This window comes from Zea mays, unplaced genomic scaffold (assembly GCF_902167145.1).
Source record: "Zea mays cultivar B73 unplaced genomic scaffold, Zm-B73-REFERENCE-NAM-5.0 scaffold_191, whole genome shotgun sequence".
Classification (NCBI taxonomy): Eukaryota; Viridiplantae; Streptophyta; class Magnoliopsida; order Poales; family Poaceae; genus Zea; species Zea mays.
The window spans coordinates 25,004-51,970 of record NW_023366808.1 but is presented as its reverse complement, the minus strand read 5'-3'; the positions used below and the strand labels follow the sequence as shown (position 1 = coordinate 51,970).

At 41.8% G+C, this 26,967-nt stretch overlaps 1 protein-coding gene across 2 annotated transcripts; it reads left to right on the top strand.

Annotated features, from left to right (window-relative positions):
* Window positions 1-21,537: 21,537 nt before the first annotated feature.
* LOC118471909 (actin-related protein 2/3 complex subunit 3) lies at window positions 21,538-25,772 on the top strand. 2 transcript variants are annotated; one of them, XM_035963676.1, is made up of 4 exons: window positions 21,538-21,865; window positions 24,662-24,770; window positions 24,853-25,122; window positions 25,322-25,772. In XM_035963676.1, exons 1-4 carry the CDS (start codon window positions 21,863-21,865, stop codon window positions 25,462-25,464), a joined length of 525 nt encoding a protein of 174 aa, XP_035819569.1. In that variant the 5' UTR covers window positions 21,538-21,862; the 3' UTR covers window positions 25,465-25,772. The 2 variants fall into 2 exon arrangements, with proteins under 2 accessions (XP_035819569.1, XP_035819568.1); XM_035963675.1 differs by lacking the exon at window positions 21,538-21,865 and adding an exon at window positions 23,578-23,925.
* Window positions 25,773-26,967: the final 1,195 nt, after the last annotated feature.

Here is a 26,967-nt window from a genome sequence, read left to right as displayed (position 1 = left end):
GGGGTTTCCTGGCGATGTATTGGGCCGAAGGTCCTGGCCGAAGCCCCTTGATCATGGCCTCAATGACAATCTCATTGGGCACTGTTGGCGCTTGTGCCCTTAGATGCAAGAACCTTCGGACATACGCCTGAAGGTATTCCTCGTGATCCTGCATGCACTGGAACAAAGCTTGAGCAGTAACGGGCTTCATCTGAAACCCTTGGAAAGTGGTGATCAGCATGTCCTTCAGCTTCTGCCATGATGTGATTGTTCCTGGCCGAAGAGAGGAGTACCAGGTTTGCGCAACATTTTTTCACTGCCATGACGAAGGATTTTGCCATGACTGCAGTATTGCCACCATATGAAGATATGGTTGCTTCGTAGCTCATCAGAAATTGCTTCGGATCTGAGTGTCCGTCATACATGGGGAGCTGGGGTGGCTTGTAAGACGGGGGCCAAGTTGTAGCCTACAATTCTGCTGACAGAGGAGAAGCATCATCAAAAGCAAAATTTCCATGATGGAAATCCTCATACCAGTCATCCTCGTTGACGAAGCCCTCTTGATGAAGCTCTCTGTGCTGGGGCTTTGGTTTTGCTCATCTTGAACAAGATGACAAACTTCTTCAGAGGCTTCGTCTATCTGCCTTTGCAGGTCAGCTAGCCGAGCCATCTTTTCCTTCTTCCTTTGCACTTGCTGATGAAGCATCTCCATATTCCTGATCTCTTGATCCAAGTCGTCCTCCTGAAGCGTTGGACTGGTGGCCTTCCTCTTCTGGCTTCGGGCCTCCCGAAGAGAAAGGGTCTCCTGGTTCGGGTCCAGCGGCTGCAAAGCGGCAGCCCCTGTTGCTGAAGCTTTCTTTGGCGGCATGACGAAGGTCGATGCTTGCCGAAGGTGGTTGAAAAGGGTTCACCGGAGGTGGGCACCAATGTTGGGGACTTGTCCTTAAATACTTCGGCTTAAGGACAAGGCAACACAGAAATTGTTAGGCGTTAAAGATCCTTCGTCCTTCGAAGCATTATTTCCCTCGGGATATAATGAATCTTGGACGAAGGTTATGAAGGACGTACCTTCGTCAGCGCAACAAATAATGAAGAAGGATTCATTCAAAGAATGGATAATAACATAAACACTTAAATATTATCATTAACTCATTTCTATTTTATTATTATGGAAAAATAGAAATGATAACAAGTTATAAATGTACCTTCGGCTTAGAAGACAAAAATACAAGTGTGACGCAAAAGCGAATGCCAAGTCAGCGTGAACAGTATGGGAGCACTGTTCATCTATTTATAGGCATGGGACGCAGCCCATGAAAAATTACACCCATGCCCTTTACATTTGCTAATAACTCTATAGTAATCCATCGAGGTCTAAATAGCCTTTTCATCTTTAAGTCGGTTTCCTTTTCTGCTATCATGCCGAAGCTCCCCTGTGCGTAGCTTCGGATCTGCTTCATCCTTCGTATCCCTTGTGCTTCTTCATACTATAGTTTTGACTCAAGTCCGAAGGATCTAAGTCCGAAGGTACCTGCTCATGTATTATACTCCAGAAACATTGTTAAATCATGTTTTTGAGGACCTTCGGAAGCCGAAGGCCCCCAACAGAACCAATGGGCATCTCGACCTCGACACGGGAGGTAAATTCGTAGATCAAAAGGTATGTCGGTCGATGATAGGATCTCTACTCCATTTATGTGCATCTCAACCGGACATTATGCTTTATGTATGCATGTGTGCAAGATTCCAAGCCGATCCTAAGGAAGTTCACCTTAGGGCCGTGAAACGAATCTTGAGATATTTAGTTCATACACCTAAGTTTGGCCTTTGGTACCTCAAGGGATCCACTTTTGATTTGATAGGATATTCAGATGCTGATTGGGTAGGGTGTAAGATTGATAGAAAGAGCACATCAGGGACTTGTCAGTTCTTGGGAAGATCCCTGGTGTCTTGGGCTTCAAAGAAACAAAATTATGTAGCTCTTTCTACCGCCGAAGCTGAGTACATTGCTGCAGGCCATTGTTGCGCGCAATTGCTTTGGATGAGGCAAACCCTTAGGGACTATGGTTACAAATTAACTAAAGTCCCTCTCCTATGTGATAATGAGAGTGCAATCTGCATGGCGGATAATCCCGTTGAGCACAGCCGCACTAAGCACATAGCCATTTGGTATCACTTTTTGAGGGATCACCAACAAAGGGGGATATCGAGATTTCATATGTTAGCATCAAAGAACAATTAGCTGATATCTTTACCAAGCCATTAGATGAGAAAACTTTTACCAAACTTAGGCATGAGCTAAACATTCTTGATTCTAGGAATTTTGATTGATATCTTGCACATATAGCTCATTTATATACCTTTGATCACCTCTCTTTCATGTGCTATGACTAATGTGGTTTTCAAGTGTATATTGTGCTAAGTCATAGATTGAAAGGGAAATGGAGTTCTTCGGCGAAGATAAGGCTTCCACTCAACTCCATCGAATTATTCATCCTTCACCGTCACTCCGCACCGCTCTCCAATTTGGTATAATCTTCACTCCTATATTATTTGCCAAAGGGGGAGAGAGTTTGAAATGGGCTTATATTTCACTCGAAGTATCCGTTTTTGGCGATTCATGCCAAAGGGGGAGAAAGTATTAGCCCAAAGCAAAAGGACCGCACCACCATGCCAATTTCAAAATTTTACGAAACAAGTTTATGTTTTTAAATGTTTTCCAATTGGTATCTTATTTTTTATATAATTTCAAATTGGTATGACCTCTTTCAAAATTAATATCTAAAACCCTCTTGAACACTAAGAGGAGAATTTCATTGAGGGGGAGTTTTGTTTAGTCAAAGGAAAAGCATTTGAAACAGGGGAAGAAAATTTCAAATCTTGAAAATGCTTCTCAAATTCTTATTCATATACCTTTGACTATTTGCAAAAGACTTTGAAAAGAATTTCCAAAAGATTTTGCAAAAACAAAACATGTGGTGCAAGCGTGGTCCAAAATGTTAAAATGAAGAAAACAATCCATGCATATCTTATGAAAGGTAAATTGGTTTAATTCCAAGTAACCTTGGCACTTACTTCATGCAAACTAGTTCAATTCAGCACTTTTATATTTGCTTTGGTTTGTGTTGGCATTAATCACCAAAAAGGGGGAGATTGAAAGGGAAATAGGGTCAAACCTTTTCCTAAATGATTTTGGTGGTTGAATTGCCCTACACAAATATTTGGACTAACTAGTTTGCTCTAGATTATAAGCTCTACAGGTGCCAAAGGTTCAACACAAACCAATAAAGAGTCCAAGAAAGGGTTCAAATGAAAGGAGCAAAAATCAACCGAAGGCAGCCCTGGTCTGGCGCACCGGACTGTCCGGTGCACCACCGGACAGTGTCCGATGCACCAGGGAGATCAACTCCGAACTTGCCACCTTCGGGTTTCTGAAAATGGCTCTTCGCTATAATTCATCGGACTGTCCGGTGTGCCAGCGGAGTAACGGCTATCCGCGCCAACGGTCATCTGCAAAAGTCTACAGTGAACAGTGAACAGTGCAACTGTGCGCGCAGAAGTCAGAGCAGGTGCTAGATGGCGCACCGGACAATGAACAGTGACTGTCCGGTGCACCACCGCACTGTCCGGTGGCCCCACAAGTCAGAGCTCCAACGGTCGAACCCTAACGGTTGGGTGACGTGGCTGGCGCACCGGACAGTGTCCGGTGCGCCCATCGCAGACAGCCTTCCCCAACGGCCACCTTGGTGGTTGGGGCTATAAATACCCCCCAACCACCACACTCCAAGGAATCCAAGATTTTAAGACATTCATTCAATACAAGAGCTAGGTGCATTCAATTCTAGACACAATTCAAAAGATTCAAAGCCTCTCCAAGTCCCAAATTCACTCCAAGCAATTAGTGACTTGAGAGAGTGTTTTGCTTGTGTTCTTTGAGCTCTTGTTCTTGGATTGCTTTCTTCCGTCCCCATTTCTTGTTCTCAAGCTACTTGTAATCAATATAAAAGACACCAAGTTGTGGTGGTCCTTGTAGTGGTCTAAGTGACCCATTTGATTGAAGGAGAAGCTCACTCGGTCTAGGTGACCGTTTGAGAGAGGGAAAGGGTTGAAAGAGACCCGGTCTTTGTGACCACCTCAACGGGGAGTAGGTTTGGAAGAACCGAACCTCGATAAAATAAATTATCGTGTCACTCTCGCTATTTACTCGTGATTTGTTTTCGCCCTCTCTTTCGGACTCGATTATATTTCTAACGCTAACCCCGGCTTGTAGTTGTGCTTCAAGTTTATAAATTTCAGATTTGCCTATTCACCCCCCCTCTAGGCGACTTTCAGATCACGACTCCCATACACCTCTACCAAGGAAGTGAGGCAGGGTAACATTACGAGCCCTTTACAAAGTTTCACTAGCTTCAGAAAACCCTCTATAGTTTCTAGGAAGCTCCAATGCAGGGACCCCTCGCCTGACCACCATCGCAGCAAAATCAACCCAAGGGCCTCCTCACACTGACCACTCCCCTACCGCCCTTGCCCCTATCGGGTAAGGTAGTCCTCCACTAGCTTTCCTAGTTAGTCAGCCAAGGGCGTCCCATACCACCCTTTTGATAGCACTGTTTTCCTGGGTGGTCGCTCCATGTTCCAATTAACATAATGATCTTATCATGAACAGTAAATAACAAGCTGATAATAAAAGTGTGATCATGAATAATGTATATCTCCATACCCAAAACCACATAAAGCAATAGCAAGTACTACCCAAAAATTCAGTGGTAAAACAAAGTATAAAGATAGCCAAACCAGGGTAACCTAATGGGTCCCATCAAAATTAACCTATGTAGATCATTATGATTAATAAGAACATGAATGGGTAAAAATAAGTGATCAAGGGCACAACTTGCCTTCAACGAGCTCCTGCTCAGCAGTCTCCACCTGCTGAACCCCTGGATCCTCTGTGGCTTGCTCGTCTACTCGCAACAATATAAACAAACATGGTATAGCAAAAATTAACATCACACCAAATAACAGAATAGAATACCTAATAATATTCTACGCGTCGTAACAAGATCGTACGGACAAGAATCATTAAACTCAGAGTTACGGTTATTAGGGATGTTCCTAAAAAAAGGTGAAAAAGCATCCAAATCCGTATTCGGATAGACATCCGAATTTTATATGAATTATTGAAAAAGATATAGAATGAATTTAATGTTTATTTTTTGTGAAGATTAATAGTCTCAATGTTAAAAACAAGAATATAAATTTACATAGCAAATTCTATATGTTAGTTGTTCACAATCGAAGAAAGAAGACCAAAAAATAACATCCGAATAAATATTTGGATCCATCCCTAACGGTTATCGAGTTATGAATTTCCGAAGTTATTATATGCCTAGTATAGAATAATTTAAGCGAATAATTTTAATCCGAGTTTTATGGTTAAATAGAGTTACTAGTTGCTAGTCAATATTAATACAAAATTATTGCAACTGGAATGAATTAATTTGGAGCTAATATGAATTAAATATGATTTATGCAAGTTTCTAGAATTATTTTTGTATTAAAAATCAATTTCCATAATTATTTCTCTGTTTTCACTACTCTCTGGACTACGCGTCAATTACCAAACAATTCAGGGGCTCTAGCGCAAAGGAACCTAAGACTCAGGTGACACCAGAACGGACTACGGGTTAATTTCTACAAAAGTTAGGGTTTCTTATGCAAATTGATCAGCCGAAGGGGTATCGGCAGCATCTGGCCATTGGATTAGGTTTGGACAGCACTGATTCATTTGATCTTTAAACGAACCAGCACGCCACATGGGCCCTCAGATCCTAGATCTACGTTTATGATTTAATGGAGTCTGATGCACGCACCGATCGTCCGATCTCTCATCTACGATCCTGATTTAAGTTTCTCTCGATCTGATCGGATACGTCGGCAACAGAACCAACGGTTAGGATTCAATCATACCGATTAGATCCCTAGGCCCTAATCTTGTCCATTCATGATCCAATGAATGGACGTCGGCCACCCGCATCCCTCTTCACGAACGGCGGCGCGGTCACAGCACACGGTGGAGGACTCCCCGGCGGGGCATGTCCACGATTCTAGCGCTCCAGCTCCTAATCCAAATAGCTCTACGTGATACGGAGGTGGGAGCGATTGCGGATAATGGAACCTTACCGAGATTCGGTTCGCGCAGTCCCCATCCACGGTGGTTCCGGCACCTGCGGCGGAGGTTGAACGTCGTCGAGAAATTGGTGGCGCTCAGTTGGATTATTCCGCCAGGAAGTGTAACGGTCAGCTTTGGTGGTTGCCCGTTATCACCCCGGATGCTTTACTATGGCCGGCCACCCTAAAAGTTGCCTAGAGGGGGTGAATAGGCGAAACCTGAAATTTATCAACTTTAAACACACACTAAGGCTGGGATTAGCTTTAGAATTAAATTCAAGTCAAAAGAATGTTTCTCTTGCTAAGAGTTGCTCAAGGAATGAGGATGACGTATGGGAGCCAACTCAAATCAATACTAGCAAGGAAACGTTAGAGAGGGAAAACAAATCAAACGAGAATCAAAGCGAGTGAACACGATAATTTGTTTTACCAAGGTTCGGTTCCAAAGAACCTAGTCCCCGTTGAGGAGGTCACAAAGACCGGGTCTATTTCAACCATTTCCCTCTCTCAAACGGTCACTTAGACCGAGTGAGCCTTTTCCTTAATCTCATGGGTCACTTAGACCCCGCAAGGACTACCACACACTTAGGTGTCTCTTGCTTCAATTACAAGTCTCTTTGAGAATAAGAAGGGGAAAATAAAAGGCCAATCTAAGCGGCAAGAGCAACAAAAGAACACAATTGATCCTCTCACAAGCCCTAATGCACTAGAGTTAATTTTGGGGATGGATTGATTGCTTTGATTGTGTCTTGGAGTGTTGGGCTTTTTCTCTTGCAATGAATGAAGATTTCAGAAGGCTTGGATAGGAGTGAATGAGGTGGTTGGGGTATTTATAGCCTCCCAACCACTTCTAGCCGTTGGCTAATTTCTGCTGGCGACGGGCGCACAGGACAGTCCGGTGCGCCACCGGACAGTCACTATGCACTGTCCGGTGCGTGCCACGTCAGCACAACCGTTAGGGTTCGGAGCAGTTGACCGTTGGAGTGCCTTTGTCGTCTTGCTGCATCGGACAGTCCGGTACCCTCTGACTTCTGCGCTCTGACTTCTGTGTTTGCACTGTTCATCGCAGAGTGCCTTTTGCAGTCGGCCGTTGGTGCCAGTTAGCCGTTGCTCCGTTATCTCACCGGACAGTCCATAATGATGTCTGGGTGAATGGTGGCCGAGAGATGTGCGGAAAATTTCAGTTAACCGTTAGGGTTCAGAGCAACCTTGATGGGCGGAAAATTCTATAATGATGTCTGGGTGAATGGTGGCCGAGAGATGGCTCATGAAATTATAAAGAAAGGTGAAAAGGACACCCATGACGCTCGAATAGAAACGAGAAGCTACATAGCGCGAAAAACGTATAGGTATTGTTTCTTGGCTTTTAGCTTCGGCATTGGTTTTTATGGCTTCGGACTAATTAACTTTTTCCTATTTTAGCTGAATTATCTCCGCCGCCGGAACCGTTCGATCCCCTGGCCGATCCAGAAATGAAGGAAGCTCTGGAGATCATTAATATGGCTGAATCTATTGTTGGCGAAGTCATCAATAAATTGCTAAATGAAGTTACGGAGAAAATCCTGAAAGAAGACTAGCACTTATTGTAAAAACATTTTTAAATGGTTGATGTAAGACACTAGAATGGACATTGTGCTTTTTATTGTAACGAAGCTGTAATATTTGATGTGTGTAACTTTGGATCGAATATGTAAATTGTTTTAATCTATTTCTTTACGTTGCATGAAACTTACATACATACCGTTTTTTAGCCTTCGGCGAAAAAACACCTTCCCTTGTTTTCATGCTTCGTAAAGAAAGAAGATCCGTAGTTTGTAAAAATAAAGATATCCATGCTTCGGAAAGAGATATCCCTCTTGTGTGCAGGCTGACGAAGTTGTAATTCAAAGCTTACTTTGTGTAACTTTGACAATATTTTCTGAAAATCGGCTCCATATTCCATTCTTGTGTCATTGATGTGATATGATGTATGATGTGATACTATGCGAAATGATATGATGATATGATGCAAAATGATAATGATGTCGAAGACACATACTCACACTCCCACTCTGGAACACACAATCTTTGCATTCCCTTAGGAACGACTGGAATCTCTTTGTCGTTTATTTTTCGGCTTCACCGTTTATTTTTCGGTGTAAGTTCTGCATGCCCTTAGGAACGTCTTTTGAACTTCTTCACCTTCTATTTCGGTGGTATAAGTTCTGCATCCCCTTAGGGAGGTCTTTTGAACTTCTTCGCCTTATATTTCGGCGGTATTTGGCTTTGCATTCCCTTTGGAACAACTTTTGAGCAGAAAACTTACACTGCGCTCCCTTAGGAATGACTTTTTTGTAGCTTCAGCAAAACTTACGCTGCGCTCCCTTAGGAACGACTTTTTTGTAGTTTCGGTAATTTTTAGCTCTGCATTCCCTTAGGAACGACTTTTGAGCTTCGACAATTTTTGAGCTTCATAAGTCTGTGAAGAAGGTATATTTCATTCTGATAGAAGCGAAACTATTACAAGGAATTAAAAACTAGATTTACATTGCTTGTTCCTTATTGAAAAACAAAATGACATAGAACATAAAAGTATTCTAGAGGTAGGATATCGCCCAATAAATGTGCTTTGATTCTGGCACAGTACTGTTGACTGTGCGAGCTTCGGATTCCTCTCTGGATTCACGTTGCTGTTGGGAGTGCTGTCACCCTTCTGGCTGCTGGCTTCGGGAATAGGTAGGTTGCAGTGGTGGTGGCGGTGGGGGCTGTGGTCAGGAAGCCTGTGAATGGCTAGCCGAAGCAACAGAAGCTGTAGGATGATTGCCCACATATTTTGGTATGTATGGAGAATGGCATGAAGCAGTGTGCAAGACCTGCTTCGGCTAATTCTGCCGAGCTTCGGCTTCTGCGATCTCCTTTTGCATCATAATGGTGATTTGGCACATTCTTGTAGTATGGCCCTTGTGAATGGCTTCGTCGATCTTCCTTTGAAGATCGGCCAGCCGAGCCATCTTCTCCTTTTTCCTTTGCACTTGTTGATGGATGATTTCCATGTCTCTGATCTCTTGGTCCAACTCCTCCTCCTGGAATGTTGGACTAGTGGCCTTTCTCTTCTAGCTTCGAGCCTCCCGGAGAGAGAGAGAGAGTCTCCTGATTTGTGTCCAGTGGCTGCAGTGCAGCAGCCCCTGGCGCTGTTATCTTCTTCGGTGGCATGACAAAGGTCAGTGCTTTGCCGAAGGTTGTGGAAGTGAGTACACCGGAGGTGGGCGCCAATGTTGGGGACTTGTTCTCAAATGCTATGAATTAAGAACAAGGCAACACAAAAATAGGTTAATGGTTAATGCTCATCGTTCTTCGAAGCATTATTTCCCTAAGGATATAATGATCTTCGGATGAAGGTTATGAAGGACTTACCTTCATCATAACATCATATATCAATGAAAGATGAAGCATATGAAACATGTGAAACAACATGGATAATCATACGACATCATAATATATCTTTTATCATATAATCATGAATGAATAAGAACAACACAGGATTACATTCGTACCTTCGGCTTCACAGAAGGTAAAAGTACAAGCGTGACGCACAAGCGAGTACAAGTCAGCGTGAACAGTACGGGGTACTGTTCATCTATTTATAGGCACAAGGCGCAGCCTGTGTAAATTTACATTCATGCCCTTCATATTTACTATTGACTTATGGACAACCCAACGGGGACTAGATGGCCCTTTCCCCTTTAAGTCGGTTCCTTTTTCCGCCATTGAGCCGAAGCTCCCTTGCGCGTAGCTTCGGAGCAACATCAGCCTTCGTCTCGACCATGCTTTTCACATCGTGTATGCTTTTAACTCGAGTCCGAAGGTACCTGTTCATATGTTACACTTGGAATACATTGTTAAATCATGTTTTTAGGACCTTCGGAAGACGAAGGCCCCCAACAGTTGATTAATTCAATTTGTGGTTTAAATATCTCGTCAACACAATTCGCTTGCTGAGATGTTTCATCTCACTCTTGCATTACTCAATGCAGGTGCTTGTTGCTCATCAAGGGGAGTGGGAAGTAGCAGCACATCCACCTTCACTCTCATAATAACACTGCTTAGGCGCAATCATGATTTAATTAGAAACTTCTTGTCAAAGGATGTTTGTTTCTAACTAGTTGTGCGCCCTGGTTAATTCAGTTCATGTCGTTATGGTTATCTTCCATTGCTAGCAGATTATTAATGTCTATTATGTTTTCTTATCATGATATCTATTTATAATTTATTGCTTCCCCGTTTATGCAATTTTCAAAGGAGATGCTGTCGAAATTTTATATATGAATGTTAGATGTGTAGTTTAGTAGCATTCTGGGGTGTTTGTGGATCCCGGGGTGTTACAAGGAGCCAGCATATCTAACGTCTTGTCTTGTATTTTTCATGGATGCTTGTTCTTTTATGTTAATTTTAGTGGCCTTAGTTCTCCACTATTTTTATGGGTATAGAGGATGTGTCGCGTTGAACACCTTTTCTGCCTCTTTCTCTCTATTTTCTTTTGCTCTTAAGCGCTGAAGCTTGTGCTTTTGAGAGCGTGTTAGACCCGATGGGCACCATCAGGGCATAGAATATTTTGGGTTAAGTAGTTGCTATTGGCTTTATCATTACTAACTATACAACTTCTTTTTCCTTGGTCATTGGCCCTTCATTGTTAGCATTAATAAAGACATCCGTAGTGCCCACCTTAATAACATTATAAGTTGTTATTCTTTCCAATTTTTAGAGCTGAAAGCCGATGACTCGGGTATAGGCGTTGATATTAGGGAAGTTTTCTCCCTATGTCCCCCTACCGAATTAGTCTTTGTGGTCGAGGATTCCAGCGTCCTTGCTGATCTTGTGCTTGGGGACCAGATTGAGGAGCACTCAATTGGTCAAATACTGAAGTTTAGGATGCCCCCATGCATGTGGCATCCCATAAGTATATTGTGTGTGAAACATAGGTGCTCCCCACATCTGGTTAGGCATATATGGTGGAGTTGGGTATGAAAATGTATAGGGAGGTGGATAGACTGGTGGACACAAGCGTGCATAATTAGGTGGAGGTGTCCATGATGTCGATGGTACCAGTTGTGGCTTTGATACTAACTGGACAACATTCCGGTTTATTTATTCAGCCTTATCCCTTGAAATGGATCATTTTCTTTCACATGTCTCTCTTGGGTAAGCGAATGAGGTTGCTTTGCTAGCCGGTCATGGGGAATGACCTTTTTATTAACATATTTAGAAATAAGTTGATTAAAATTAGGGTCAGCTTTAATCAGCCAACAAGGTGCCTTAACTATATTTTGCTTTCGTGAACCTATTTCAGGCCATTGGGGTTTGAAGGTGTGTGGTCACTGCTGTCTTTGGTTGTCACCAAACAGTCCGTCAGGGAGCCGGACTATCAGCGATGCATAAAATAGGGAACTTCGCTTGGCTGCCTACATGCATATGCCCCCAGTGTTGTCAGTCATGATGGTGATCTTTAAAGTTTCACCTCCATCTACAGTCTTCTCGGCCATAATCTCTTTGGAAAGAATCCTTTTGTTCTCATCGAGGGCCTGAGAGTTGCCGATAATGATGCTCTTCTCTTTGTCTTTATCGGCCACGCCTGGTCGAATCAAGACCTTTTTATCATTTAAATCTATCATGTTGACAGGGAAGGGTTGCCTGTCAACATGTATTCCTTGGAAGCTCAATCAGCCCTCATTTATGGTCAATTGTACCTGTCGATAGAATACATTACAATCATTAGTGGCATGAGAAAAAGAATTATGCCACTTAAAATAAGCTTGCCTTTTTAATTCATCAGTAGGTGGAATAGTATGAGTCATTTTAATGTTGCCACTTTTTAATAATCCATCAAATATCTTATCACATTTAGCAACATTAAAAGTAAATTTAACCTCCCCTTACATATTCTTTTGAATCGGATGTAAAGAGGAGCAGACCGATGGTTTGGCCATGTTTGGCCAAACTAGCACAACAACATACACTTCATGTGGCTCGTCATTAGACCTACTTTGGTCACACTCTACTATATGAACATTATGACGAGCTGCTTTAGGTGTATCTTTGCTTCGGCTTTCACAAGCTAAAGCTTGTTGATGCAATTAGTTAATGTAAAAAATTGGATGCCCTTTAAATTTTCTTTTAGATATGACTGTGTCCCATTAAAAGCTAATCTTGCAAATTGCTTATATGCTATATGGATCTAGAAGCATCGGTTTCTAGTGTCCCTAAACCTCTGAATAAAATCATTAAATGGCTCATCGCGCCCTTGTCACAGTGCTGCTAAATCGACTTACTCTAACTCATATTCTCTAGAGAAAAAATGTCCATGAAATTTATGCTCTAGATCTCCCCATGAATAGATAGAGTTAGGTGGCAAGGCGGCATAGCATGCAAATGCAGTACCGGTTAGGGATAATGAAAACAAGTGAATGTGAAAAGCTTCTCTATCGGTCAATTCTCCTAATTGTGCTAGAAATGTTGCTCATGCTAACTCCAAGTTTTATCTCGAACTGCTTAAGCTATTTCCTCTCTCATTGTATCAATAGTGACGGGTGGTAGCCCTTGGGCCTGAAGGTGTGGGTGGCCGGGCTTCATATGCCGACCTCTTGCCCATGGATGATGAGCTATGTCATTTTGTGGCATGCTCATACTACCCTAGTCGCTCCATATTGTGTATTAATTCTTTTCGCTCTCCTGGAGGCCAAAAAGTGTTCATTCCCATATGAGGGTAGAGCCATACTACAACCCTGATGAGCCGTAGAGAGGGGTAAGTGTTGTTGTGGCGGGTGAAAGAATTGTGGGTAATAATCCGCATCCTATTCTGTGTACTCATCTCTGGATGGTCCGGTGTGGAACACAGACTGTCCGGTGTTAAATTCGGATGGACTGGTATGAAATGTAGATGGTTCGGGATATTCGAATGGTGCTTGTGTAACCAGACGGTCTGAGCGTGTTAGTTAAGCCTTGCAAAGAGTATAGGGGTCCTGGCATGATTTTGGGTTGTCCACCGTAAAGGACGGGGCCATCGACCAGAGGCGTGGATAGTCCGAGCTCAGGCCCAGACGGTCTGGCCATGGGCAGGACATTAGGTTTATTCCAAATTGATGGAGGAGGTTGTGGTTGTCTGGTGTATGAGTTCATTGGCATATACCATAAAATGGCTGGGTTTGTAAATGCCCATTTGTAGCTGATAAATTATGTGTGACATCCTTAGCATCAATCTCGTGCAATGGAAAATTAGAAACGGTGGATTTTTCATATGCATATGTCAATTTTCTAAAGGACTCTTTCATACCCCCCATGTATTGTTTTAATTGATCCCGCTGCTCATCTATATAATGACTAAGTGATTAGATGTTCATGGGTTTACTTACATTAGGAGCACGTGTAGCAGGTACAAGAGATGTCATCTCGTACTTTCCTTGCTGGATGATCCTTTGATGTCGGTGCACCTTTAAGTGTACTAGATATTTTTCCTTTGCCTCCTCGCATTCTTAGGCTTGTCGTTGTTTTATGTAATCTTCAAATCGCTATTGATCTTAAATCGATAGACTCTCTAGAGTCGACTTCATGGTGTTGCTTGGGGAAACTTTAGTGTGATCTTTGGAACTGGCCATTTGAGGCCGATCTAATAGATCTAACCTAATAGATCTAATATAATAGTTCTGATCTGGCAGATTTGATCTTACATTTCCTAGTGGAGTCACCAAAAAGTGTGTTGGATCGCTTTGGAGCCAATCACCAAACGAACGCTAAGGCCAGAGCAAGGCGCATGGGACCTTGGGGTCCTCTCTGTGGGAGCGTGGACCGTTCGCGCTAGGCGGCCAGACCACCCGCGACTGCGTGGAGGGGCTATGGTCTTCTCTGCGGGCGCGTGAACCATCCTCGATAGTGCGATAGACCATCCACGTGTGCATAGAGGGCTTCGGGGTCTCTTTCAGCACCTGGATATCACCCCCTAGGAGGGACCCCATCAGGGAGAAAAGATCTTAGGGTCTAGACAACGTAAAGTCGAGGAGAGGTGAAGATTAAGGATGAGGAAGACTAATTAATGTTACTCCTAGGGCAAGAAATGTAAAGAAACTGATGAATAGATTGATTTAGATCGATTGTGTTGTGGGCCAATCGGTCATACCCCTTCGTATATATAGGGGAATGTCCCAACAAATTCCCACGTGGTTAGCCGGATATGCAAGCACAAAGATTCTCAACCGAGTTTATCTAATCGTAGACCGTCCAGACTATATATGTGGATCGTTCGGGGCGTGTACCATCCGAGCCACATAGTCGAACTATGTAGTCATGCCCAGGTACCAAATCTAGTGCTCAACAGGTGGTAATGGATCATGATCCAAATTGATCTTCATAATTTATTTAAGCCCTTAATTAATTTTAGTTTAAAATTAGATAAAAATATGGTATGATCCTAATTCGATTTGATTCTTGAATTTTGTAATGTAAAATTTAGAGCCCTATCACCCTGATGGTTACAAAAGTACATTGAATATCGAATTCTTGAGGCGATCCACCTTATGAGAAGTAACTAATCGCATGCACATGTTTTAACAAAGTATAAAATGTGTGCCTCATGTACCCAAACTAGGCCTTTAGTACATAACTATTAAAATCTTGTAATATTATAGATATAGATATACATACAGCCTGCAACATAAAGTCTGTTATTTTGGTATGGGAGCAGCACGGTATGTGACATGGTGTTTTACGGGGCAAGACCAATCCGACTTGATGCATAAGAGCAAATCCAAAATATTGCTAAAAAATTGTTCTCCAAAACTTCAGTTTAGGGGTGTTGTAAAAAATCCCTAAAAATTCTAAACCCGTAACAGACTGTAAATAACTTAACTCTAAATGTTTTGAAACAACCTAAGGGTTTGTTCGGTTACGCCAATCCATAAGAGGGTTAGAGAGGATTAAATCCCCTCTAGGTTATGTTTGGGTACTCTAGTATTCATCACAATACACATGATTTAAGGGGGATTGAGTGTAAATTAGTTTAATTTACACCCTAATCCCCCTCAACCCATATTTATTGTGGTGAATACTAGAGCACCCAAACAAGCTCTTAGTCATTTTTTACGAAGAGGGGATTTAGTCCTCTCCAATTGTCTTCTGGCTTGACGTAACCGAACAAACCCTAAGTGAGCCAAGGGATACTAATGGGCAGGAGTTCATGTCGCTTTTCATTTAGATTCTTTATTTACTGCGCCTCTACCGACAAGAGCGCGTGAGGATTCGGCGACGCGAAACATGTGGCCAAATATAGCGTGTAAATGCGCCATGTGCTGGGACAATTGAGGGAGTATTAGACAACGCGAAAATATGAGGGGGAAGGGCCACGGATTCAGGATGTGAAGCTTTTAGGGGAGAAGATAAGAGTTGGAGGGCTCAGAATAGTTTTTCCATGATAAATGCTTTTGGGGTTGTGTTACAGTTTCTCTTGGAGATGCTCTAAATTGTACTTAGGCAGCCCGGTCTCTACTGTAATTTAGGGCGTGATTGGTTTCATTTATTAACTAAGCCTGCATGGGATTTGGAACGAGGCTGAGTTGGGAATGTGTGCAATGGACCAGGCTTGTGTGATTGGTTTCGTTTCTCTGTTCAACCAGGTCTAGTACAATTTTTGATTGGTTGGCTGAGTGAGAAAGAAGCAAAATAAAATAAAATAACTATTTCATATAGAAAGTGAGATCAAGTTTTGTTCATAAAATTATCAGGAACATAAAGGTGAAATTGGTTTCTTAATTAGATGCATTAATCAAGAGATATAACAAGAAAACTAATTAAAATTAGGTCTCGATTTCTGTGTCCAGCCTGCCTGAGTCCGTATGGCCAAAATGGTCGTTCCTGCTCAGCGTAGCTCTGGGACACTATTTGCACCAAGTCAGCCTGACTCAGTGGGAGATATGGGCAGCCAAACAGCAAAGTAGGTGGCTGAGTTGGACCTGCTCGAGGGTTCATGCAGGCAACCAATCGCGCCCTTAGTGAGAGCCCGATGTTGGCCTTGTGCCTAGCAGCATGGCCTGCTAAAGACTGAAGGAGTGGACCTCATTCCACTGTACTTTGTGGTCATGACGCGCGAGGCGAACTCGCCTCCTCTATGCCATCCATGCCTGCACTATCGATGGTGCACCTCTTCCTCATCCTTAGCACCACCAACTATCTACTCCTCTATGATCCATGCCCCAGCACTACCGATAGCCACCTCTTCCTCGCCCCCACCACTAGCTAGTGGCCTCCTCCTCCACACCACCCGCACGACCACACTGCAAGCACTAGCCTCAAGCGAGTCAACGTTGAGCACACAAACTTTGAGTTTGTAAGTGTCTAATGACCAGACTGGGTTTGGCTTAGTCCTTATCGCCATGTCAAAAGGTAAGATCATACACCGGTCAGGGGTCTGGCTACTTGCGCATTCTTTTGATTTTCCCATGTAGTCACCTTGTTGAACGCCTATCAACCAGACTTCTTCGTCTCCCTCCTCTATTGTGAGAGTGCACATGGTGAGTCTTGAGACTATAGTTTGATAGGTAAGGGGCAATATTTTGAACTCGAATGGCAATTGGACTAAGCTTGTACCGCAGTTATACGATGACATAGAAGGCAACTAAGAATGTTTGGTCATGTTGAAGTCAAACTCGATCTATTCAAGTTATTTACTTGTCTGACTCAGACTATAAATTGAAAAAATGTTGAAAATCTCAACGAGATCCTCCATCATGTTCTAGCGACAAGCTGGAGATGCTTGATCCACTATAGTCTCCACGGGGCGATTGTGGAATTTTCGAGTCGTCCACCATGCAAACCCAAAAACAAATATGAAGGTTGATCCTGTCATGAATGTCTTCATAATCTTGAGGTCCATCAAGCTTTCATGTGTTTTCCACAATAGCCCATATTTAGCATGCCAACTAACAAAGTATGATGAATGGAATCTTACTATGGAGTTACCTAGGGTAAGTTTTTGTGGTCTTGCAAGAAAAGTCAAGCTTGATGGTGATCGTGAGACAATGATTTAGCCATATTCAAACCACTAAATAGCATAGTACTCTATATCTTATATGTTGGATTGCCTTGTGTTGGGTTGTTGAATATTAGTTGTTACAACTTGAGTACTATTGCCTCTCTTTATTTATTCCAAAGGGTAGGTGCATGATTCTAGTCATAGTATGATTGGAACCAGTGCCTTCAGGTTTAGATTGCAGTTTTGCATAGACCGCACCCAATTAAAAATTTAGACTTGACAATTCGTACAACCTCTCGTACTCATATGCTTTGACTAAAACTTGTGTCATGTTGTAAATTCTAATAATTTGATGCAGCACAAGTTTAGTTTTGTCTCTCGCATGATGAGTGGCCATTTTATGGGGTAGTTCACCTTGTATGTTTTTTTAGCACTTGGTTGATTTACTAGTTACAATTTAAGTGCTATTTTAGTGATGAATACCTGCTTTGAAAAATGCTTAAAACTGATTCAAATGCTTGTACTTTACAATATTGTGCATATGATCAGTTTGAACATCTGCTAACACATGCATATATTGCTGAACATATAGCACAACATCCCTTAGAACATCTTTACATTATGACTACTATACTTCTGAAGCTCTTGAATTTTATATATTCTTTTCTACTCTCGTGCATATCACAAGGGGGACTCCTTTTGAGGGGAAGTTGTAGCTTTTGTGCATATGGGCGGTGCTTGTTGAGTGCATTTATCAACAAGGGGGAGAATTATACACATACACAAGCGTCTTGTTGAGAGTGCATTCATCTGTGAAGTTTTGTGCACTTCTTCAGGGGGAGTTCAGGAGGAGATGTTTTTGTTAGGAGGAGATGGATGCTTTTGCTATTCATGTTGAGCCTTTGCCTCGTTCTAGAGGGATTGTTTTTGCTTTTAGAGTTTTTGGTGCTTTTCATCTTTTGCTCTTATCATTGTATAGTGGTGTTAAGCCTTTTTCTACCTCTTCTTGAGGGCTAGCCATTTTTGTTTGGTTGTGTTGAGTCGTTGCTAATGTCTTAAGGAAACAAGCTTTGCTCATTTTCAATGTCTTTGGTTCTTTTGTCCAGCCTTTGGTCATTTGAGTGAGCTCTTCCTTCTTCCTTTTTTGTTGATCTTTGTGTTTGTGCAGTGGTGTTGACAATGCACACATTAAGTGATAGATTGCAACCACAAGGTTGAGATGCTTGAGTTTGTGATGAGTGATTGTCAACAGAGTAACTTCTTGGTTGAGTCGTGTGAACTAACTAGGACATGAGTGTGTGTGCAACATGTCTCTTAGCTTCTGATGCATAGGTGTGAAGCCTAGAGCTAGTGTCAATGGTGAAGGTGAAAGGTCATATGGGTTTGTGTTTATGGATTAAGATCGGTGAAGGATGAGCACTAGGTCTTTACTGAGAGACTGAAGAAGTTGGGTGACTGGCAGCAATGGATAACACCTAGGTACATCAGCATGTGCGAGGACATGTCGTGCGAATCATGTTGCCAATGTGTCTGAGGACTAGCGGGATACATGTCCAGGACGTGGGGGACGCGTATGGAGTGTGCTACCTACAAAAGTTTGGTGGTTGAGCCTCAAAATCGTCTAGCAAAAGTTCACGGATTTGGCCTCAAAACCTGATATTGAGATTCTAGAGGGAATCGAAGACGACATGTAGAGCCATCATGGAGAGTGTGTCAAGGCAAACCAACTTTGTAAAGGGAGTGTGGCCATCAGATCATCATGTTATGAGTTGGCTCATTTTGTCCCAGGTTGATTGGATAATATCTATGTATCTAGGGGTAGTTTAGGAATGTTAAAAGCCCCTCTATAAATAAGGAGGAAGTGCTGCACCAACCAGTCATATCTCTAACAAGTAGGTTTTACTCTCTATTTTCTTATTTGATAGGAGATCCATAGATGCTTTGTATTGTTGCATTTATGTACTTGTGATTTTGGGTTAGTGAAAGGAAAATGTGCCATAGGGCCATTTCTACCTGTTTTGGTGATTAAGTGTCCAACACACCATATTAGACTAACTAGTTTGATATGAGTATGATCACATGTTCACTTGGAGGCAAATTGATGGAACTAAGTCCAAATGGGAAAATCTAGAGGCTAAAAGTGCAACTTTGGGTAAAACAACATAAACATGAGGTTTGAGTGTTTGACTAAGTTGCACATATCTTATTCTATGTTTCTAGCACTTTTGTTTGGCTACTAACTCATTTCTGCAAGAAAAGTGCATTTTGGACTTGCTTTTAGGCATATTGCAAATCCTGGCGAAAATCTAAGAAAGAGGTAAGTTTCATATCACTTAGTCAATTGGATTAGGTATTAATAATGTTTGTCTAAGTTGTAGGGAGACCCCAAAGACAGCCAAAATGATTTGGAGAAGATAGGCTTAAAAGAGCAAAACTTGGTTTGGTCGGGTTCGCACCAGATTGGTCCGGTGGTGCACCGGACCGGGTCCGTGTGACCAAGCCAAACCCTTCAGTGTACATTGGACCACTTCTCCAACGGCTAGTTTAGACATCGCACGACGGCCAACGACTAGCTGATGTGGCAGATGGTCCAGTGGCGCACCGGATCGATCCGGTGTCAAGCCGTTATGGAAAGCACCAAACAGAATCCCCGAGTGACCGTTAGTGTACACGGTTCGGTGCCCCATAGTGAGCATAATTTTAGCAGTTTTACAGGGAAGGAGGCAACCACTCCAAGGACACTTGGGGTTATAAAAGCAGTCCCTAGGCACCTCCATTCAGTACACAAGCATCTCAAGAGACTCTCAACACTCCGACACTTCCACAACTCAATTGTGCGATTCTAGCGAGATTCGAGCGTCGTCTTAGTGTTGTTCTTCATATTTGGTGTATTGTGTGCTTGTGTTTCTATCTTTTGTATTGAGTTGCTGGTTTTGATCTCTTATGCTTGTACTCACTCCCTACTACTCTGATTTGTAAGGTTGATCTTTTGTAAGATTGCAAGAGACTCCAACTTGTGGAGATTCCTTGCAAACGGGAACTATATCGATAAAGAAGAACGTGGCACTCAAGTTTTGGTCTACGTGATCACTTGAGAAGGATTGAGTGCAACCCTTGTCGAAAAGAGGGCACCACAACGTGGATGTAGGCTTGGCCGAACCGTAGGATAAAAATCATCTATCTCACTTGTCTTTTACTTTCTTGTGATTTTCTCTCTTCCTAATTTCTCTCTATTCACTTGTGATATTGCTCTTAGTATAATTCACATCTTGGAAGAGCAATCAAGTGAAGATATTTTTTCTCTTTTCTTGTCTCAAACTTGATTTATATTGCATTAACTCTTTTACTAGATCAAGTTTTGTTTTAGTGATAATTTTGCAGGGTCACCTATTCACCCCCTCTAGGTGCTCTAAGTTAGTGTGGCTTTAACTATGTCGTGACCTCTATGTTTTATCCCTATCCAAGTTCGATTGATTTGGTTTTTTTGCGTGATTTTCCTCTTCCAAGCTCTTTTGATTGATTTTTTAATGTATTATTGAAATATGATTTTAGGAGTAGCTTTGGGTTAGATAGAGACTTGACAAACACTCGGGGGATTTGGATAGGTAGTACCACATTTCCCTGATTCTTTAAGAAAACCACAGTTCAAGTTTGAATTTTCTGATCTATTTGAAAAATGGTTGATCTTTCTATGGTCAAACTTCTGGGATGCACTAGAATCCTTTCTAACTTGCTGTCCATAAAATTTCATCTCGACGTGTGAAGTTTTGATCGAGCAGCTCTACCATGCAGGTGAGAGGCACTGTTGTTGATCTGTTTTAAAAAATTTCGATTTGCTTTTTCTCGAATTTTCCTATGTTTGATTTGAGTTATGTTTGTTTTGATGGCTTGGTAATATTCTCAAGTTATTCAAGATATCATACCATCAATTGATTAAAGCTTTGCTCCGTTATTTCCATTCCATATAGGTTAAAGGGGATTGAGATGTATTGAGGTGGATTTTGACTTAGTATGGATTTAAACCGACTCAATCTCACTAAATACATATGGATTAGCATCAAACCGAACAACCTCTAAGTTGTTTTTTCAGAATTCATGCTACTATGTTATAAAAGTTACGGGTATATATTTGTCTATGTTATTGGAGTCTTCATAAAAAATGCTAGCCGTCAAAGAAAATTCAATCTTTTCATGTACACTGTAAAAATTGGATCTTTTAATTGTATATTCCCAAAATGTGATCTTTTAGTGGTACCTAGCCAAATTTTCATTCGAGAAAACAGCCGTCTAGCCCCTCGCCAGGCTCCCTACCTCGCACGCTCGTCTTCCTTTCCGACCGACGCCGCCTGCCGCCTCTGTCATCTCTCGGCTCCCGCCCAGCGGCCCCCTTCCTCGATCTCTTCCACGCGCTCAACCTGGGCTATTGCCGCCTCCGGAGCTGAGCTCCCAGATCCGAGAGACGGCAAACTGTGTGGAAGGGTGGGAGTTGGGATAAGGTGCGGCTGGTGGCTCCGGCCTCCGGGAGACTGACGACAATAGTGACGGGACGAGCTGCGGATCGAGCAGCGATGATCCTACAGAGGGAAAACACGATCTCTGCCCCTCCTTCCCCAAAATCATCTCTCTCCCGATCTTGGCCTCCCCCAGATTCACCACCTGCTCTCCTCTTCGGCTACGACCTTGGCTCATCTGCATTAGCTTCTCCTGATTCGGACACGCAACATGGTACCCTTCTCTTTTCGCTCTTGACTACTCAGAATTAAATTTTGCTTGTATAGGATCTGAAAATATTTCCTATCTTCCTATTGTGTACCCATCTCTTTCCCCCCCTTGACTTCCCAGAATCACATTTTACTCATATGGAATCTGCATATTTTGTACCTTCCTAGTGTGGATGGATGATGTTATTCTCTGCTGACATGCCCCTGTCTTCATATGGATAGTATTGGTATTGAAATGTGGTCTACATAAATATTGTGTCATGGTGTATATTCCATTTTCAATTTGATCAATAATCAATCTTGCATCTATACCTGTGGCAAAGTTGTATTCATGATCAGAAGCTTGGCGAGTAGCCACTTTAAATATGCTTATTCGATATTAGAAGTCCCTAAAAGGCTAGAATGATGAATGCTAGAACTAGCTAGGGAAGCCTATCATAAGGTGCAGATATCCTACAGGTGCACAAGCCTATTTAGTACTCCCTTCGTTCTAAATTATTATACGTTTTGGCTTTTCTATCTATGTGTCTAGACCTAGTGTACATCTAAGTGCATAGCAAAAGTTGTCAAAGCGTTCTTTTAATTTGGAATGGAAGGGAGTAGCACTTTACCAGTCATTCGTTGCAGAATCAAATGGGATCAAGTGCATGTCCGACACATTTTTATAAGCTAAGAGAGACTATTTACTCAAGTTGTAAAGAATTGAGTAACTTGAAATGCTTTTGGTGTTCTAAGGTAGAGCACAAAAATTTAGTGTAATTTACCATTAAGCGTTGTCAAATAGAATGCAGAATTCTGTGAAATATTTGTGGTACAGTACTACCACAAAAATAGTGTTGTCTTTGATTAATTCAATGTGTTGCTCTATATCCTAAGTTATAATCTGACAACTTGTTTTGATGCCTTGATCCAAATTAATGACATGGTCTTCTATATTCAGTTTTTAGCTTACAAGTTATTAGCTCTGTTCTAAATTGTAGGTCGTTTTTGGCTTTTCTAGATATGTAGTTTTACTCTACACATAGTGTATATCTAGGTGCATAGCAAAATCTATGTGCCTATAAAACCCAAAACAACCTATAATTTGTGACAGAGGGAGTACAATACTTATTAGCTGCTACATCTGCAAAATAAAAACCAGATGGATTATCTGCATATAATATTCTGCAAGAGTACAGAACTATGATTAAAGGAGAAATTGACACAATTAAAATAGGAACAAAGAATGAAATTTCTGACGCCCTTCAAGACTAATCAACTTTCCATATTATTGCTCTCTTGTTATTGTATGATGAACTCTTATTATTGTATGATGAACTTTTCTTACAGCAGTTGAGGTAGTCTGACAGAAGAAAAGTAATATCAGAAAATAAATGTTGTGGAATTATACTTCTTCATTTGGAGTTAAACTGTTAATGAATGGAGTTAAACTGTTAATGAAACCTTTTCATGGGTTATTTACTTTAGATGGACCTTTTACATTGGTTTTTCCCATATTGGTTATTTTAGTTATATCTTGGTTCTGATTAATTGGTATCTAAGTGTGGTGTATTTTTTAGACGCTAATTCTATATATATAGAGCGCGACGCAAACGCGCGTACCCGTACATCCACGTCGGCAAAAAAAACATATGCGCAGGATGTTCCATCAACGGACGAGATTTTTTTCTCAGCCTCCCCGGGCTGTTGTAGATGCCTGGAGAATTCTAGCGATGTGCAGTTCATAAAAAATCAACCGTTTTCTAGAAGGGTCTCAATAGGCCGCCAGCCGTGGAGGACAGGAGGAGACCTAGGTACCCACCGCGGCATCGCGCCACCGCCCAGGCACCCACGGCCCCACGCCTGGACAGCCCGACGCCCGCAGCATGCAGCGGCGCTGGCGCGCAGCGCTGCTCGCCTAGTCGCTGGAGGCCAGAGCCGCCACCCCGCTGAGCCAGACCGCCGGACGAGCGGAGCCCGCAGGCCGCAGCGATGCTCGCCCCGCCGACGCCCGGACCCAGAGCACCGCGCCCACGGGCCACCGCCGTTGTCCAGCCGAGCAACCGTGAGCCAAGCAGAGCAGGGGTTTGTGATTTGAAGTTTGATCTGAAGTTTTGACTTGAATTTGATTATTTATTTGATAGTAATCTCATATTTAATTATAGGAATAAGGTGGACATGATGTTTAATTATATTGCTTGATGTTTTCGATGTGATTGGTTTAAATTTTTTTGTTATAGTCTTAGTAGCCCCCCTCTTGGATCAATCCTGGATCCGCCACTGATTACTGCTACGAATATATGTACACAGTAATATAATCTCTAAGCTCCTCATGTTGCTACATTTGTAAACTTCAATATTTCATTACTGCTACAAATCTATGTACGGTTCCAGTTGACTATGGTAGCTTCCTTGCTTTCTGTTCTTGTCTTACCAGTCTGAGCTAAAGTTTTATTTATTAAATTGTGATGCAATGTTGCATCAATGCTGGACTTCGGCATTTGAATTTTACGTGCACTCTGGTTTTTATGTTGTTTACTGTCCATCTTTCTCCTAATCAATAAAATGCTTTGATTACTATTGACATAATGTGAACTTCGATTTATATGTTGTTTATTATCCATATTTGGCCCTATCCATGAAATTATTTGATTCATGTTCATATAATACTTAGAAGAATGTAATGTAAGCCTCAAATTCTCTAATTTGAGTTGCTATCCAGTTTAACACATTAATTTAACTGTCTAAATGTATCGTTTAAAAAAACTCGCGCAAAGCGCGAGCAAGTTACTAGTAATAAATGCATGAATTGAATGGCCAGGTTTACCACTCTAGTTTCGCTGATGATGATGGGATCACAAAAGCTTGCAGCTGTCCTTTGCTTCCACTGAAAACTCATATCAAGGGCCCGGCACCAGCCTCTGACCCTGGTATCGTGGCTACACAGATTTCAATGTACTTCCGCCACTATAAGATCATACTGAAATTCTTATTTGTGTCCATGCTATACAGATAAAGCGGACATTGTTGATGAAGCCATAACTTTCTTTCGAGCCAATGTTTTCTTCAAAAATTTCCATGTGAAAAGCTCAGCAGACAAGTTATTGATCTATCTGACGTTTTATATCAATATTGCCTTAAAAAGACTAGAAGGTTGCCGGACACTAGCTGTTGGGACTAAAGCAATCATTAATCTGGGATTGGAGAAAGTTCCTGTACCTGGGGAACCAGGGTTTCCTTTCCCTGGACTTTTCACTCTTCCCCAGTCCCAGGAGGAAGCAGGTATACATTTTCGTCTACAATTGTATGCACATATTTTTTTTCAAGACTAGTCTTTTCTATGTATAAAAGTAATATGCTAATTATTATTTTCACTTAATTATGTCCGTTGTCATAGTAGGACTGATTAAGTCTGCAAAACGAATGTACCCATGGATTCCAGTGATAAATTGACGATTGTGCATTCTGTGTCTGAATGCAGAATTGTTGAGGAATTATTTGAAGCAGATAAGGGAGGAAACAAGTGGAAGATTGCTCAACTGTGCATACAGAGCTAATGGCTTTCCAAACAAGTGGTGGTTGGCTTTTGCTAAGAGGAAGTTCATGAACATTGTCATCCTTTAGACTTGGGCTTTTTGTACCAACTGGTTCAAGCTTTTTTTTCACTCATGATCGTGTGAAGTATCCACACACAACAAAGATAGTTATCCTACATCCCAAAGTAACACGCCAAAGACTTCGATGATAGGATAGATGAATGACATAAGATAAATTATTTGTTCCCAATTTGCGATGTATAACCGTGGGAACAGTAATTATCATGTTGTGTTGCCTTTTGTAATTCTCACCCTGCTATATCAGAGAGACGAAACCTGATACGGGGTATATTCTACAATGATGTCTAAAATGAGACAGTTCAAATGTTCTTACTATTGGTTTAGTATTAGCAAAAACTTCTTAGTATTGACAATGGTATAATTAAATTTTTCATGCAATTATCGTGCAATCAAACTAACAAGAGTTACTAAGAATTCTAAAAAAATAGATGTACTTCATTATTTATGGTCTATTTGCAGCATCATTAGATTCATAAAAATAGCTCTAATCTATAAAAAGTTAGTCAGACGGTCTAAATTTACAATTTTAATTTACTAAATTGATGAATCTAGGACCAGATTCATTATTTTGGTGTAGCTCCTTAAAAGGTACTTCGCTGACTTCAGTTTAGTAGAGTTGATAAAAATTATGCCACTGATTTAAAAAGCAAAAACAGATATAGATTTAATGTTTCACTTGTAAAACGGTCCCAAACAGCTCCTTTAGTAATATATCAAAATTTAAATTTTAATCCATCATATATTAATAGATAAAAAAATCTACCGTTTTTAATCCTTTATAGTTGATAGAATCTTTTTTATTTTTATCTATCAATATATGAGTTAGAATTTGAAATTTCATATAATGGTAGAGTAAAATAAAGTACGTCTGTAGTTTTTTTTAGAATTTTGTATAACTTTTAGTAGTTTAATTACACTACGATTGCACGAAAATTTTGATTATATATATATATATATATATATATAGTATTTAGAGCACTGAGCTCTCTCTAACTATTAGAAGCCCCGACCAGCAACAGACCAGGTGCGCGGACCGCACCGTACCGACCAGGTGCGCAGGCTTTTTGGCTCACTGTGCCACCTACTTACGTCAATTATAACTACGTGTTATGCTCAATCGTGTTACGGTTTACACACTTTTTGGTATGCGCATGTTGTACACAAGTTTACGCTTATTTTGTCATAACCGCTTCCTGTACTATCATATAAAACCGACCGCGACGACTGCTTTTGCCCGAGAGGACTAGGGTTTCAGCGGCAGCGGCTGCCGAGCCCCATTCCCCGATCTGAAGCACCTCAAACCACCGCTCTGCCCCAGATCCAGATCCACCCAGCTACTGCCTCCTCGGCGCCCCTCGGCCAGCTAAAGGGACCTCCTCGGCGCGCTCCTTTGCCGCCACAGGCGCCGCCGCGCGCCTCCATGCCTCCGCCCCGGCGCCTGCCGCGGCTGGAGCAGGAGGCGCTGTGCCGTTCTCGGTCCAGGCGCCCAACGAGAAGATCGAGATGTACT